At 36.9% G+C, this 17,353-nt stretch overlaps 1 protein-coding gene, 1 long non-coding RNA gene and 1 other non-coding gene across 3 annotated transcripts; all 3 read left to right on the forward strand.

Moving 5' to 3' along the window:
* Positions 1 to 2,914: 2,914 nt before the first annotated feature.
* Positions 2,915 to 2,985, forward strand: TRNAG-GCC (transfer RNA glycine (anticodon GCC)). Its single transcript has one exon. It is a non-coding gene; the product is annotated as a tRNA-Gly (tRNA).
* Positions 2,986 to 6,256: 3,271 nt separating this feature from the next.
* Positions 6,257 to 10,005, forward strand: LOC103423462 (probable proteasome inhibitor). Its single transcript, XM_008361545.4, has 8 exons — positions 6,257 to 6,531; positions 6,631 to 6,802; positions 6,902 to 7,054; positions 7,267 to 7,359; positions 8,354 to 8,431; positions 8,533 to 8,561; positions 8,655 to 8,802; positions 9,758 to 10,005. The coding sequence occupies exons 1-8, from the start codon at positions 6,357 to 6,359 to the stop codon at positions 9,828 to 9,830; spliced, it is 921 nt and encodes a 306-aa protein (XP_008359767.2). The 5' UTR covers positions 6,257 to 6,356; the 3' UTR covers positions 9,831 to 10,005.
* Positions 10,006 to 11,050: 1,045 nt separating this feature from the next.
* LOC103423464 (uncharacterized) lies at positions 11,051 to 11,745 on the forward strand. The gene is made up of 2 exons (XR_527607.4): positions 11,051 to 11,258; positions 11,469 to 11,745. It is a non-coding gene; the product is annotated as an uncharacterized lncRNA (long non-coding RNA).
* Positions 11,746 to 17,353: the final 5,608 nt, after the last annotated feature.

Here is a 17,353-nt window from a genome sequence, read left to right on the forward strand (position 1 = left end):
TTATCTTTCGGGCCCTTAACAAGCTGTGGGCCGGTAATATGAAAATTGAGCTTACTTTTATCAAGCATTTAAATAAATTTGAATTACGATAATAAGGATTAAGCAGAAAAGCAAAATGACTTTCCCTTATATTGGAAATCTTAAGGGATTATAAAATGTTGTTGTAAAGCCTAATTAATTGTTGGTAGATTTCAAAAATTTATGTATTACTAGCATATGGGCACACACAAAGTGGGTGTGAAATTTTTTTATTTTTGTTTTTGAAATAGAAGGAGAGTGGACAAGAGTGATAGAGAATGTGAGAGTGAGAAGTTTTTATTTTATTTTATTTTATTTTTAATTAGATATATTATGATTATATGTAGGTGAGGTTTTGAAAAAAAAAACAACAAAATTTGGTTGTGTAAAATTACATTTCTGCCCATATTTCTTATTCATGTTCTGTTTTAATTAAAGAGTTAAACTGATAATTTCATAGAATTTTGATTGACAATGAGTATTTTATTAATTAGTAGAGATAATACGAATGAACGATAAAAATTCATACATGATGAACATATGGTATAAATTAATAAATGAATACAAATATTGTCGGCTCATGCGTTCAAAGTGATGAGGGTGGGTATTCGGACCTTCCCATGTTACAAAAGTAAAAATAGATGCAAATATATATTATAACAGTGAATTGGTAGTAGCAGCATGACGCTCACACCAAAAATGGCAACTAAAAGTGGAATCTGTGGCTGATATTAATCCGATCCGTTAACACATAAATCCAATAAGTTAAACTAACAAGTTACTCAAACCCAACCCATTAAGTTAATACGCCACTCATTCCACCTGCTAACATTTTTATTTATTTATTTAACATTTTGCATTCCATTTGACTTTATTTTCTGAAAAAATAGATTGTGTATAAGTTTTCCATGAAACTATTTTTCTTATGCCACCACCTGTTGTTGATTTTCGCAAAAGCTGCCACCTGCATTTAGCTTTCTGCATCCGTCAAATTAACTGGCTGCCAAACATTCATATCCAAATACCCTTCTTCCTCCCTCATTGCCCCTTCCATCTCCATCGAATAACAACCTCCTCATTCATCTGTTCTCCAGCTTGATGTCCATCACATATTAAAATTTAAGCCAATGGGATTAGAACAACTTCAGAAATATTGTCTTTCCATTTTGCTGATTTCATTATTATTGGATTAAACTAATTCATGCATGTTAATTTCCTTCCCAGATCTCCAGAATTACGGGAGAGAGGGAGGATAGAGAACTTTGGGTGGGTGAAAGAGGTTGGCGCCGAAACGGTTGATGGCGGGGCTAAGAAGTGAGTGGGGGTGTCGTGGTTGCCTGTGTAGACAAGACAGTTGAGGGAGGGGTTTTCGTCGAGTGATGGCACTGCCTCAAGAGAAATGATACCCTTTTATTTTTTAAATTACACAAACACCCTCAATTAACGGGTGTTAATGGGTGTTAACCGGTTTTACAGATAAATTCGAAATGACTCGTTACTTAACGAATTATTAACAGGTTCATTCGTTAAGGACCCGACACATTAAGTATTCACCCGAATGCTAATTTAAACGGTGGCTTGAGTTCGACTTAACAAGTTAGGTTTAAAATGATAGGTCTAGCTAACACCCGTTGATGAACTAATATTCCTTAGAAGGAAGAGGTAATGTAACTAAAGGCACTCAGAAACCATTAAAGTAATGCCAAATAGAATAATTTTGGTATCATCCACCATCTCATGATGTGCAGTTTGTTTGAAGACTTGAAAAGAAGGTGGATTGGAGGAAAATGCTCAAGGATTAGTTATCAAAAGTAATAGGATGTGTATAGAAAAGAAAAGAGGAATTACATAAGGAGTTTGGAACGATTTAAAACCGAATGAGTACTTCTAACGAGCATCAATAATCATCGTTGTTTCAAAAAATAAAAGATGAGTATAATGGTTCACAAAAAATACTCTTGTCATCAATTTTTTGTGATTGGTAGTCATGGAAGACGAACCACGGAGGAAACTTCCATGATCATTTCAATTTTCATGATCCGTATAACTAATAATGAGTTATTCAATATCTTTTATTTTGATGGAATTGATCAAATTTTTTCATCTATTCAAAGAAAAATATAGGAGATTCATTTGGGACGTTTTTTTTTTTTTTTTTTTTTTTAAATTTTAAATTTTAGTTAGTTTTTATTGGTTTGCCATTATACCTTTGTTTATGAAAAAGCTAATATTTGGCAGTTGGAGTAACTACTTAAAAAAATAAAATAAAAAAAATAAAAAAAACTACTTGACATTTGGATTAATTACATTTTACGCTTTTCAAGTTTGGGGTATATTTAAAATAGATCAATAAGTTTTAATTTTCTCAAATAGTACACAAGAATGGTTTGAAATCATATCAAGTTATGTTTTCACTATTTAATCGTATTCACTAAATTGATAACATTGCAAATGTGGAACCCGTTTTCTAGAGTAAATAGAAGCCACATTTACACCATTATAACCAAATTGTGCAAATGATTATCGTTTTCAAGCATATGAAGTATCAAGTTATTATTAATGAAGAAGAATATATATTTTTTAATTATCTTGTTATTATTTTTAATAGAATTGTTATTGGCACTCCTAAAATCTCATTTTGCATTTCAAAATTTCTATAATAGAAAGAAAAATACACTTATAAGGAATACATAGTAAGATTTTTGGAATTCTAATGATAGTTCTCTATTTTTAAAGGGAGAAAAATAATTCAATTGTTTCATTAATTTACGTAAAGCTCTCAAAATTGTTCACATGGTTGTCAAGTCAATTTGGAAAAGGATGCAAAGGTCAAATAGCCAGAAGACATAAACCGATGCGATGTCAAAATAATAAATCCTAGCCTTCTTAACAAGAAGCACCAGTGGTCTAGTGGTAGAATAGTACCCTGCCACGGTACAGACCCGGGTTCGATTCCCGGCTGGTGCACAACTCTTTTTAATCTTTTTCTAGAGCCATTTTATTTTTTTGGCAATCTCTTTGCCCGACTAGGGTTTGCCTATCACCATTCACCAGTCGATGAGCTGGCTTAGTATCTCCAGCTAAACAATTCATCATCTTATAAAAATGAAAGCAAGCAACCCTAATCCAATCACACACCCTCCATGCACAGACAGTGACTGACAATTTGACAAAAACCTTGTAATATCCATATGAGACACACCGCTCGGTCTCAAGTTGTCCAAAACATGTGTTGTTTCCTGCTGCATGATGACGATCGCATCTTCCTAATCTAATTTTTATAACTAAACAAGTACTTGATTTCATAAAAAATGAAATAAAATATTGCATGAGAAGTTGCGAAGAAACAGAGAGTGGGTTCTTAAAATATCATGAAACCCTCCGCTGTGTCTCTGATTCCCCAAACACTACTACGTACAATGCAGGTTTGTAGATTCCATGGTGCTGCTATTGTTTTTCACCAACTCTATCGAAAGGGCTCTTATATACAAGCAAATCAAGATATACGATCGATGTACATATTTAATGAACATGCATACTGTTGAGAGTTGTTCCACATCAATGAGGGACAAGGTTTACTATGTGCTTACATGGTCTTGGACTACTTCTTATATTGCCAATTAGTTTTATGGTGGAACCTCAATTTCATCACATACAACCAAGATCATGAAAATGCATCCCCCGGCTGTACAATCGAACCACTCGAACCGACAATTATTTTATACGTTCATAGAATCATAAGTCCAGAAAGCAAAGCTCAATGCATGAATGCTTGAACATCGGAATCATAATTTTAGCATGCATGTGGCTCTGTTCTATTCAAGAATTCTCAACATTAATGTCTAGTTAGAATTCTGATGTTTTTTAGATGTTCACAGACAAGGACACAACCTTATGCTAATTTTTGGGACACCATATTTATTTGGTTCATTTTGGGGTTGTTTCTCAAAAATAATTTTACCATTCTTCCGATGTTTAGTTGCTGGGACTAGATCATATTGGATTGAGTTTCAGTAGCCATATGAAATTTTATATGTTCAAAGAAGATTCATGAGACTATGTTTGGACTGTTGTCCAATTTAATAAGTTTGCGCAATTTCATTTTTTTTATAAGTTTACTAAAATGGTCATATACGTGCTTATTTGATATAGTCCAATTCAGAATGAGTCGCCAAACAACCTCAATGCAATTCAACGCGTACGCACGAAACAAGATACATTGAAGAAATTAGAGAATGGTGTCATCTAGTAAGTTGCTAGCTAGCTAGACCTACTGCTAAGGGAATGGTCACTGATCACCATATATATGAGCTTTTGCCATTCCCAAGCATTGGATATGATTGATATGAAAAACACCGACCAAAATTTAGCAACTTCTGACCATCTTCCATTCTTTAGAAATAGATCTTTGGAACTAGAGCTACCCTATGTTTATTTTTTTATCGGACATTAACTTATATTCAAATTAATTTCATGTACAACTTGACATATATATAAACATTTTACAGATCTTGTTCCCTTGATTCAAATATTAGTTGTATTTCTAATATTCTAATGTTTACACGTGTAATCTTCTTGCATTTCTCCTTCTCACAGACAACGCCATTAATCTAAGTACGGGGATGAATAAATTATGACTAGAATCCAACAATTCGAACTTTCCATCTAATTAACCGCACGATTATAGGATCTGCATGCACTCTTCTCACATGCAAACCCCTATATATATTGCTCTCAAAGAACCGATCTGATCATCCTCCTCCTTCCCTCCAAACACAATCATCCAACAACCGATTTCCTAAGTTTTTTTTTCTCTCAGTTGTAAACTTGTAATCCTTTATTTTATCGGTCGATACTATTCATCGTTTTCTCGTTCGGGAAAAAAAAAAAAAAAAACCCATTTCCGAAAATGGCTCAATATCAATTTCTTCTCCTTTTCTTGATCTTGGGAGCTGCGAGTGTAACCATGGCTAATGAAGTGGCTCATCAAACCCTAGAGCAGTCTACTTTAGCTTCACTCTCAAGCAATCCAGCTCCAAGTCCCTTTCCACCTATAACTAGGAAGTTGGGAAAGCACAACCCTAGTAAGACCAACCCTAAGTCTTCTGATGCGCCAGCTTTAAGCCCAAGAAGTGCACCATCTCCGACGAGTGAAACACCGGAGACCGGAGAGAGCGTGAGCATTCTTGAGCAGGAGATCCACATCCAAAAGCACCACCACTCAATGGACAAGTCGGTTGCCGGAGGCGGTGTGATCCTCGGAGGGCTTGCGACAACCTTCTTAGTGGCAATTTTCTGTTACATTAGAGCCACTGCAAAACATGAAGGTTCGGTGACTAGTACTACTGGTTCTAGTCCCTAGTTCTGTTGTATGGATGTAAATGGGTGTGTCATATGTGAGGTTATGTTACTGTAAAGAAATAAATACAAAGTAGAAATATGATATTGAAGCCATGTCAATTATCTGTGCCTTGAACATTGCAACTAGTATTGATAGAAATTGGACGACCACATAATTTGATCACGAATTCATTTGATATTTGATATTTCACATCAATTAGGTAAGAATAATGTTGTTTAGACATACAAAAATAATCTCGTAGCTAACATACTTTCTAATATAGATGAGTCCCAAGTACGATGGTATGACCACCGCGATTAAAGAGTGTCAGTTACGAGGCCTATTTTTGTGTCCTTTTTAAGGTAAAAGCCAGATTTAATTCGAAAGCACTAAGAGGAAGAGAGTTACAATGGAGGAAGGTTTTTCGCAAAACAAGAAGTCACTCATTACATATGGTGGTTTCCCGAACCAACAACAATCAAGATCAGACCGAAAACCAAAACAGATGAGGCACCACACAACACCGTTGGATTAGCGTTTCATATGGGCCGATTAAACCCCAGTGATCGATTGCAATAGGGCTTCCGAATCTTCCACGATATGAACAACATGTCACATATCAGTAGACTAGAAATGTAAAACTGAAATAATCTTCGCGATTAATGACTTTCATACACTTTTTTATCTTCTCACATACCTCTTTTTTATAATTATCAGCTAGAACAAATCAAGTGAAATCAACGATCAAGATTAAACATGACTGTCTAAAAAACTAAAAAGATATTGTCAAAACTACTTCCTTTTGAATTTTACCGACCGTTTGAATTACACTGGGCCGCTACCGACTCCATTGGGCCCAAAGCTATAGTCACTGAACCGCGAACACTCTCGTCCGTTCTCTCTTCTTTTGTCTTTCCTGTTTCCCAAAGCCTTTCCTCCCGCGCAAGAAACAGCAAAGAGAAAAACCCACCGATCGGTCGCACTGATTCACACCGCCATGGCGAACGACAAGTCGGTGATGGCCGTGATCAGAGCCGCGAGGCCGACCTTCCGCAACAACGATGACAAGGTCGCCTTCGCCGTTCACGCCTCCTTCCTCGCCGCTGGCTACGTTCTCACCGCCGCTGGTCCCCCCGCCTTCTCCGATTCCGCTCTCTCCTCGCCTTCTACGGGTACCCACATGCTTAATTTCGATAAATGTTTAATTTCTCTTACAATTTTGATAATTTCTCTCAAAAAATTTCTGGGTTTTTGTTAATTTGGGGTTGCAGATGAAGTGGGCATGGAACAATGGAACGAGCTCGACGGCGAGTACGCATTTGTCTATATAAACCCAGAAAAGGGCTCGAAGAAGGTGCTTGTTAAATGCCTTGTAATGAACGACAAGTTACTTGTGGATGCTCTGGCTGATGGGAGTTCTCAGCCCGTCCATCTCGAAATCGAGTAAGTTTCTGCTGCATTTATTTTGTGTTTTTACAAAATTGGGTTCTTATAATTGTTGCTTGTTAATGGGGTTTCGGTGGTTTTCGAAATGAATTTCAGCGTTGGTGAATATGTTGGAGAGGATGGGGGGAGCAATTACTCCACACAGTTCAAGAATTTGAAGAATTTGGTGAAGAATTTGGATACTGAAGTTCTGTCAAAATTATATGGGTCTGCATCTTCCACATCCGGTTCTTCAAGTAACCTTGAAAGGTAACTGGGTAGTGTCTTGCATTCGCTTCGGTTCTGCTGAAATTTTTGTTTTTAATCTGAGTTTTACATGCACATTTTTATGTTGGATTGTACTAGGACTGTGCTAAAGTAGTCACCGTTATTAGTTGTACACATTTATGGATATGAAGGTTAAGAATCAGTGAATGTTCTTATTACGGATTACTTTGCCTTTTTGTTATGGAACTTTGCAGTTCAGAAAGGAGTGAGAGATCAACAACTGAGCCTGTTTCTGGACCTTCAGGCTTTTACACTGGACCTCCAGACCCTTACACTGATCCTTCAGGGTATCTATCTCTCGCTCTCTTTGCATTTATGTATTTTTATGTCTCTCTGCATGCAATTCTAAGCGGTCCGTATGCTTGTTAAGTTTTGCTAGCTTATGCTTGGGGTTTTGTAGAAAGTTTGTTTGATAAATCTTACGTGCTTTTTTTCGTAGCTACCTGCCTGTTACACCCCCCCAGATTGTTAGATTATATGTTTGTTGTGGTATTCAGTCCCTAACAAAACGGAGCAGACAGTTGATGTCTGTACATTACCAAGTCACAGTTGATGTCTGTACATTACAAAGTTAATGTCACATATGATCCAGTCCTCCCTCTTGGGAATTCATCCGTTGACGAGTAGTGTCATATTCCATCGCCTTGTGGAGCAGTGTAACTGCCTTTACCATTTGGATCTGGCCATGGGACCGACATTTAACCAATTTTCAATTTAGAGGGTCCATGTATGAGATTTGTTTCAGTATGTTTAATCAAGTCAAGTTGGGATAAGTAGCTGCTTTCCTGTTTATAGCATCCTATACTATTTTTGTTATCTAATTTCGAAGATTATTCTTACTTAGTTTCCCCATCAATTTGCAAGGAAATAACTAGGAGTCTAGGAGGTTCAAATTATCCTTTTCTAGCTTTAAAATATAAATAAATAAAAACTTTCTTTCTTGAATTAATATTAGTAAAATGACATCCTTTTCTACCTTGTGAGAGGAACCTAAATGTTTTAATTTTTTTCGGAAGTTTTTCATTCAGATTAATTAGAGGTTAGTTGTTAAGAGAGTTTGGGAATTGCATTGATAATGTTAGGAAGAAAATAGACAGTTGTCGCAATATGTCTTTTTTGTTGTGATCGGAGTGAGTTAGCAGTGTCATGTTCAAAATTTTCATTTGTACCCTTAAAAACTCAGTGGCTGGTTTTATTCCCCTTTACACATTAGCTCATATATTGCATGGATAAGTTTTCAAAGTATGCAGTTTACACTATGTTTTCTGGCTTGCTTTGCAGAATTGTATATCCTCCTATCATGCCTTATGGTGGCAGTGATCTTTTGCCTGGGCCTGGTGCTGGAATCTACCCTTCAAGGTACTGTATTTCAACAAGGCATCATATTGGTGGTCATTGCAGTTTAAACCCTGTTTTACTGTTCCATATTTGACAACGTGTTTGTTATGTCAATCTTTCAGGGGTGGTGGCAGTGGAGGCATGCTTCTTGGTTTGTATAATACTTATTTACTCGTATTGTGCTGATAATAATCACATTACTTTTTTTATTGGGACTCACAGTTCATTCATTTTGTGCAAATAGGACCCCGTGACCCTCGTTGGTTTGGTGGCGTTGGAGAACCTGGGTTTGGCTTTGATCCCTCTAGGCCAGAAGGTGTTCCACCAGGTGCCCGTTTTGATCCCTATGGGCCCCCAGGTGTTCCTGGTTTTGAGCGTAATCGATTTGCAAGGTATGTGGAATAGTAAATTTTCACCAATTCTTGGTTGTTGTATGATCCATCTGATTCTGTAACACGGCTTACAGCCGTCATTATGGTTCAGTGGCTTGAATTTGAGGATTGATGACAGTTTTTGTTCAGTTTTGGTTGGCAAAGTTGGTCATTGTTTTGATTATGTGCTGGAAGGGTAGTGTAGAGTTGGTTATTTGTACTCTTCTCTCTTTTTCTAAAATCTGATTTCCCCGGTGGTAGGAAAATGGAATCGAAATTAGTTTCTTGCCTGGTTTCCACCTGATAGAGCTGTCATTATTTTTAGTTTAGCCCTTTTTATTCCCCTCAAAACATGCCAAAAAATATAGGTTTAATGAGCCTTTTTTTGACTCGAGGCCTTTGATCCTACTTAGGGGTGGTTTGGGAGTGAGGTGCTTAAAAAAAAAAGCACCCATGAAAAAATGCTGTGAGGGTTTTAGGTGTTTGGTAAATTGAAAAAAAAAGATTTATTTTGGAAGCTGCTGTGAGAATAAGCTGAAATCAAAGGAAAAAGCTGAAGCTACTATTTGCAGCTTTGGAAAACTGGCTTTTTTTTCAAAGCACACGGAGCTACAGTGCTCCTTTAATGAAAAAACCCACTATCAGATTTTTTTTTTTTTTTTATCCAAAAGCACTTTTACAAAAAAGTTTACCAAACACTCTGTTGATTTATTTCACAGCCACTTATTCTCACAGCACAGCCGTTTATTCTCACATCAGCTTTTTTTTAAAGCACAGCAATACCAAACCAGCCCTTAATCCATTAGGGTGGTATCGATTGAGATTACTACCTGTGGGTTCACTGTTACTTTACAAATGAATATACAATGGTTTACGGCGTTTGGGAGTTGACAAATAATGAATGATAGACGCAAAGTTTTCAGATCAATGTACCTTCACCTGGAGTATAGTATCGTATGATTTCTATTTCTTGCAGGAATCCGCGGAGGCCGGGAGGTGGCACTCATCCAGATCTGGAGCATTTCGGGAGCGGCTCAGATTTCATTTAGGTATGCTGTGCTAGACATGTAGTTTGTCATCAAATAAGAAACTTGAGGACTACAAGGAGCTGACAGAGGATCACTTTTTTGTTCTTGCTTTCTTGTTTGGCATGCAAGTTGCTGTGTAAACTTTAACATTGTAAAGGAGATGTTTTCATAAGAGTATCAGATGCTGTTTATTTAAGATCCCGAACGTCCTTTCGGTCAGCAATTTGTTCGTGCTATTCGGTTTTGCGTAGGTGACGGATTTTTGACTGTCTAGAAGCGGTTTAAGCCCTTCCGAAACGGTCTCCGTGTTGTTCATGATGTATTGCACTTTTTATCACTACCCTTTCCTTGAATTTCCTAAGAAAAATTGACCACAAATATCATATGTCCCGCCCCTTACGTGAAGGCCGATACACTGCATAGGTAATCTGCTTCTAGCTCCCTTGAAAACATGTCTCTATCCTTTGAAGAAAATGAATGAAGTAAGTACGTTTTCCTAGAAGAAAATGAATGAAGAAAGTACATTTTTCTAGAAAATTCAAGTCCCAAAAAGGCAGTTTTCCCTTGTCTCAACGACCATCACAGGATTACAAGAATCCGATACGTTGATCGACTCATGTTTTGAAAGGACTCATCTGCACCCTTCTAGATGTCACTTGGCAACTTGGATCAGTAGCACGATGACATGTGATTTAATGTTTTCACATGAAATTGCGTTATCATGGCGGCATTTAAAATGGTGTAAGTAAGTCTCTCTCCAAGTTGTAGAGATGATGAGGAGAGATTTTCTCTTGCAACCTAAAGTAGTGTTTGAGTTCCGATCTTCATTCCTGTAAGTCAAATAACTGTGAAATATCGTTTGTATTAAAAAATAAATATTGACCTAGTGCCATCATCTATTCAATAAAAATTACACACATGTTTAAAAAGTATATCACCAATTCATTATAACTTCTGACACATAATATTTTGGTTGTTTCTCTCCATTATTAGAGTCGGCCACAATATGAACCGCCACTTGAAAATCTAGGAGTGAGAAGGAAGCTTCCATGCAATTCCATGTCAAATTCCAAAACCTGCAGAGACGTAAGACTCCGGGCAACGTGTGAAACATTTCCCAGCATTTTCTCTACAAGCACAGTACTTATTCTACATTGATTAAGAAATTTTCAATAAATAAAAAAAAAAACAATCCATCATTGTTCCTTATATATATATATATATCCTTTCTAGTTCGAGTTAAAATATATACTTCGGAACGCACCACCTTTTCTAATTCCTGGACCTTCTGCAGCTGCAAAAGCACAGATTTTGCTGGGTAAAAAAGCACAGATATGAGCCTCCCAAAGTATTCTCTTCTTCCTTTCTTGTTGCTTCTAGTCGTTCTTTTTACATCTGGGAAATCTTCAGGTGCTGAAGGAAGGCCACTCTCCCTCACGCCACAACAAGGTAAAAAGTTCAAGCAACATACTATGTCCTAAATGTAACCCCAAACTTAGAGAAACTCGTCACGTTGTTGCGGTATTTCAAAAACCATCACGCAGTGTCACGCATGCATGCATGTTTGGTTTGAAATACCGCTACCGGGGCATCACAGTACAGTATCTGATTTTGGATATAATTGAATTGACTTAGATGTGTTGTGTGAACAAATTGCAGGATATGCGAAGGTTTTTGGAACACTCGGAATAGTTTGCGAGTGTTGTGATGGAGCTGGAGGTGAATGCACAAGTACGTGGAATGGATCTTGCACTAAGCTGAAATGTCATCCTTGGAAACAGCATTAACAGTCCAAGAGATATTTTGTTTTCATTGGCTTTCTCTTATTCTCTGTACTTTGTAAAATACCCCATAAACTAGTAGAATTAGAGGTTTTTTTCTCCCCTTTAAGCTGGATAATGTAAACCGTTAATTTATAGCTGATGGAGTTCTGTGATTCTCTGTTTGATTGCCTGTCTAATACTAATGATTCTGAACTAATAATTGCCTAATCGGAAGATATTTGATGCTAGTTACATAAAACTTTATGTATTGACCTAATTAAGTTATGAGCCGATTTTCTTAAGGCGACTGGTAGCATAGTTGGTTAACAACATTTATCTTTACTGTTAAAGTTCTCAGTTCATTTTTCCCCTCCAAATATCGATCGTATAAAAAAGAAAAAAGGAAAAACCTGCTAACATCTACTCAGAGAACCAATCCAAGGTGCTGAGGTTTTGATCATAGTGTGTGTTTTTATGGGGAGATTAGGAACGTGGCTGAAGTTTCTTCACAGGTGGATTTTGCTGCTGCTCTAATAATTGATTTCTAGAGACCCCTTCATCGTATATAGGTTTCCATGTGCCAATTCCACAGAGGCAGTTAACACTCACGTGAGAGCTTTCGAAAGTAGAACATATTATACGTACTAGCCACTTGAGTTTGTGGCAATTTGCTCTTTTACATCTTATTCTTTATTTATAATTTTTTGTTTATTAAAAAATTTAAAGAAATAAAAGAAGAAAAACACCCACCATGCTTTTGTTTTGTTAGTTTGGAATTTTATTAAAATTAATTGCTCTATTTAAAAATCTTAACTGGGGGAGGGACAATTGGCATTTGCATAGTCCACAAGGCAATTTATAATATTTTGAATGTTTCACCATTTAGGGGTACTCCTTATACACACACACACGCGTGCGCGCGTGCACTAGCCTTTTTCACAAGCATTCATGTGCGTGCGAGAGGCTTTTTTAATTACGGACTGTACACGCACCTAAAAATGTCTTGAGTTAGTTCCTTTTCATTTTAATTGTCAAAATATGTTTTTAATGTATTGTGCAAGGAATAGATATTTCTTTATCATCCATGTCCTAATAAAAACAAAAACAAAAACAAAAATTGGTCTCTTATGGAGGGAGAGCAGTAAAATATGATGTTTGTGATGTTTTTCTGTAGTTGGGGGATGATTTACACGAAATGTAGTATACAAAAAAGTCTTGCTTCATTTCAAATAATTATGGTGATTCCTATTAGGTAATATAATACCATTTCAATATACATTTTCCACTGATCAATTAACTATTTTTTATTGATTTTTAGTTTTCGAACTATCTCTTGTAGATCTGGAAAAAAAAAATAATCAACTATCGTTGTAGATTTGCAATGAAAATTTGAATGGGTAGAAATTGTAGAGTTTTTTTTTTTTTTTTTTTGACAAACAACGATAGATTGATATTTCATTCAACATCTCAAACAGTACATAGGTGCCAATTGGGTACAATACTCTAGTGATCAAATAATGATTTGGAGGTAAATTTGCTCAAGCAAGACAACAATAATAAAATCCCTAAACGGCTACCACTTATGCGAAAACTTTGCACGCCACCGTACAAAACTATCACGGAACGATAGATATAACATATTTGTATCAGCAACTGCAAAGGGTCATTGCCAAAGAGTGAGGCCACATAAAGTCATTGCGGGAGCGAGACCACATAAAGTCATCGTAGGTAGACGAGACCACATAACACACCACTCAATGCGAAAACAATGTCCAACCAATGTTGCAGCGAGGCCACAACACTCGCTAGGTGAGACCAGGACTAAACTAAGATAAACTAAACTAAACTAAATTAATTAAACTAGTTCGAAACTAAACATAAAAAAAATAAAACCGAGAAGGGAACCACAATCCAGCATATTCCAATGAAGGGATAAGACGATTATGAGACAAGGCAACCTGCAATGACAAGCACCAATAAGACCAACCCTTCAGTAAGTCCCGCAGTAGATGAAAAGACACTAGAGTGTCCAAATCTGGAAACCTCAGGCGACGGGGCCTCCAAAACAAGTCAACCCAATTAAGTTATGCAATGCCAGATTATCCCGCCCAAGGTTGAGCAGCCACAAAGTTTTCATGACCAGGCAACGCAGCACCAAATTTGGGTGCAAAGGGCGGCTATTCCTTAGAAAAGTCGATGGCAAAATTTGATTTGAAACTCTCAGCACTGGGAAAGAATGGCGGAAGTGGCTCTGACCTACCAACAGCCCCAAACCAAACACAAAACTCTGAATCGGACCCAAAACAAAGAGAGAATGATTGGTGCACAAAACGGATCTTGCCTGCAATGGAACATCCATTTGTAAATGGATCTAGATATCAACATCGAGCTTTCTTTTGTGAATGGACTCAGATCGAGAAGGATTGGGAAGGAAGAGGCCTTGAGCAAGGCATAACCTGGATCTAGGGGAAATGTGAAGCCAAGTCAAAACAGTGGGAAAGTAAGACCTGTTGAGAGTTCTCCCACATTGGTGAAGGACAAGGTTTGCTATATGCTTATATGATCTCGGGCTACTCCCTATATTGCCAATTGATTTTTATGGTGGAACCTTAATTTTATCATGGTATCAGAGCAAGGTTGTCCACTTGTGAAGCCCAACAGCCACACGCTCTCCACGTCACCCAGTTGTTGTTCACGTGTAGGCTTGAAAATCCGCCACACGTGCGGGGGCGTGTTGAGAGTTGTCCCACATAGGGACAATGTTTGCTATGTGCTTATATGATCTTGATCTATTCCCCATATTACCAATTGATTTTATGGTGGAACCTCAATTTTATCAAGACCCACATGTATCCGCATACCCACCCTCACACGAGAGGGCAAGGTCTGGATCTGAAGGTTGGGGTTGAGACACGGGATGGGAGAAGAAGGTGGAGGGCTGAGAAAACTGGGTTAGGGAAGATGGCGTAAAGAAAAATAGAGGGGGGGTGGAAAGGCTAGGGAGATCTGGGGTGTGAGGGGGGGAAGGGGATGGGGAGGACGTGAAGGACAAAGGGAGGCTAGGAGAAGAAGAAGAAGCTGCCTACCGGCCCCTTGCCTTCGCCAGAGGCTTGTAGCCATGGAGGAAGGCTAGGGTTTAACGCTGGTTTGAGAGGGTTTTTAGGAGAACTCTCTTGACCTCTTAGGTAGAGTTGATATCAAAGAATTGACTATTGCAAATATTTTCATAGAATTGACCGTTGTGAATATTTCCAAAGTAGTGGTAAGTGAAACCATGTATCTTGACAATTGCAAATATTTTCATAGAACTGACCGTTGTGAACATTTTCAAAGAATTGGTAGTTGCAATCGTATGTGATCAAATAATTTTTTCTAGGGTGGCTCAGAAAAAGTACGCCAGATCATTTAGTTTACAAATTTATCTATAAATTTAGTATTTTTAGTATTATTCTAAACAATATTTCAATTTTTACTGTATTTATAAACAAAAATTCTAAAAAATTCACTTCTTCAAGAAGTGGCATCCCACCATTGTGAACACCAAAAAATCCTCTGCAATAGTAAGCAAAAGCACCGAAATACTTCAAAGCAGTACCACCATACCCTCTCTACGTAATTAACTATTGGTCTTCCAAATTAACTCTTGGACTTCCTAAAATATATATATTTTTTCAGTGGTTTTAAGCATTCTTTGGTCTGATGAGAAATGTTTGGCAATTTGACCATTAATTACCATTTGAGTTGACAGCTGAATGGCAAACTTGGCAACTTAATGCTTCCATACTGTATGGTGTTTTCAAAGTAAATTCAGAATTATTAAAAACAAAGTTATTCAAGGTAATATCTGTTCCTTGCATCTGTGCATTTTCCCCTTGACTTATGACTCAGTTGAAGGTATCCAAACTTCTTATAGTACCAATTCTTTTTAATCAACAAATTGTAAGAAATGTTGCACCATTAATGGTTTATTATGAGAATATTGGTTTGTCAGTTTGAAAGGTGCCAAAAGAAAAACCACTAATGTTATTAGCTTACTTTTCAATCGTCGTTCTTCTTTTGTTGGCAATACTCCTTTGAAGTTTTTCTCAGTGAAACAATCTATATGCACATTTAAAAATCTTACATTAATATCCAATTCAGAAAAAACAATCCCACCAAAAAATAAAAATCTCCTTTCCCCCTCCAATCTCTCTTTTCCTACCTTAAGTAAGCCCACCAAGAACATCTTGCACTCCTCCTCTGTCCACGCAACACCTTCCCATATAAAAAAAACCAACCAATCCAACAATTAGTCAAGTAGCCATTTAGTACTACAATCTAGTGATATTTCTCTTCACTTATAAGTGAGAGGTTTTAGGTACGATTCTCGCCAAAGACGAATTTGAACCAAATTATTGCTAGCTCATTATGAGACTAAGTCCACCATCTCCTCTTTAGTATAGATAATATCGTTTGTTTAAAAAAAAAAAGCAATTAGTCAAGTAAAATAATTAATCCAAAATAAATGAACATATTAAGATAATTAAACTCCAGATTAGATCACGCTGAATCAAAGGTGCTAAAAGAATTTGAACAAATTAAATAAGACAAATGTGCAGATAAGACATTTGGTTCCTTCTTTTTGCTTATTCGGCATTTTGATTTAGCAGCAACGAAAAAAACCAACTTCGAAAATAAATAACTGAAAACGAAATTACAATTAACCCAATTTTTTTAATTTATAACAAATAGAAAAGATTTAAATTTGGACCCAATAAACCTATTTCTACACCTATTAAATTTTTGTTAAATTTTATATTCCAATTATGCCCTAAAGAAAAGATGGGTGTAGAAACATATTATCAACTGGAGAATGGGTGGGTCGGAGAAGAACATCAAAAATATAATTAGTGGGTGGCTGCTTGTCAATTCCATCAAGGAAATACAATCTTCTTAACAACATATATATAATTAGTTCATCTCTAGGTTATTTGAAATTTGGATTTAACAGAGAAGAAGGTGGAATTGTGTACCATGAATGGGCCCCTGCCGCTCAGTGAGTTCATTAGCTTCTCAAATTCCATAACTTTCTGAGGCATGGATTTGTCTTAATTGCTTTAATACATGTTATGTTTCTTAAATAACTTAGGGAGGCACAACTTATTGAGGACTTTAATGGATGGGATGGCCCCAAGCACAAGATGTACAAGAACCAGTTTGGGGTTTGGAGTATCAAGATACCAGATTCTGGTGGAAATTCAGCCATTCCTCACAATTCAAGGGTTAAATTTCGGTTTAAGCATGGAGATGGAGTTTAGGTTGATCGCATCCTTGCTTGGATTCAATATGCCACCATGGACCTAGCAATTCCATCAAGGAAAAGATGGGTGTAGAATTCCAGCAATCCCTTCGTCCTCCATGCTATTCTTCTTTTGAGCTACAATTTGCTGGGTTTTTATAATTAGTTCATTAAGGTTTAAGGAGATAATAGTCAGACCAAAATCCAGCCCCATGGAATTGGGCACGAAGAATTGAAAAACGACGAGATAAAGAGCAGATCGGTGGTGACAGTTTCTGGAATGATGACCAGAATCAAATCTAGTTGTTGCCAGGGTAGGTGGTTGGGTGGGTTACATGTTTGTGTAATTTTTTTCAAGTATGTAAATTTTGTATTTGAGGAAAAAAGGAATTAAGACAAAATTAAGACAAATCCATGCCTCAGAAAGTAAATTAAAGGGTTTAATTAAAATTTCCCTTTAAATTTTAATTACCCATGAACCAAAAATGAACATTTAGAGCAAA

Source organism: Malus domestica, chromosome 12 (assembly GCF_042453785.1).
Source record: "Malus domestica chromosome 12, GDT2T_hap1".
Lineage (NCBI taxonomy): Eukaryota > Viridiplantae > Streptophyta > Magnoliopsida > Rosales > Rosaceae > Malus > Malus domestica.

Excerpts from the sequence above, each read along its gene's own strand:
- LOC103423462 (XM_008361545.4), top strand. The coding sequence starts at position 6,357 with ATGGCGAACGACAAGTCGGTGATGGCCGTGATCAGAGCCGCGAGGCCG. Across the intron at positions 8,562-8,654 it reads CAGTGGAGGCATGCTTCTTG|GACCCCGTGACCCTCGTTGG; the intron begins GTTTGTATAATA and ends TTGTGCAAATAG. Across the intron at positions 8,803-9,757 it reads GAGCGTAATCGATTTGCAAG|GAATCCGCGGAGGCCGGGAG; the intron begins GTATGTGGAATA and ends TATTTCTTGCAG.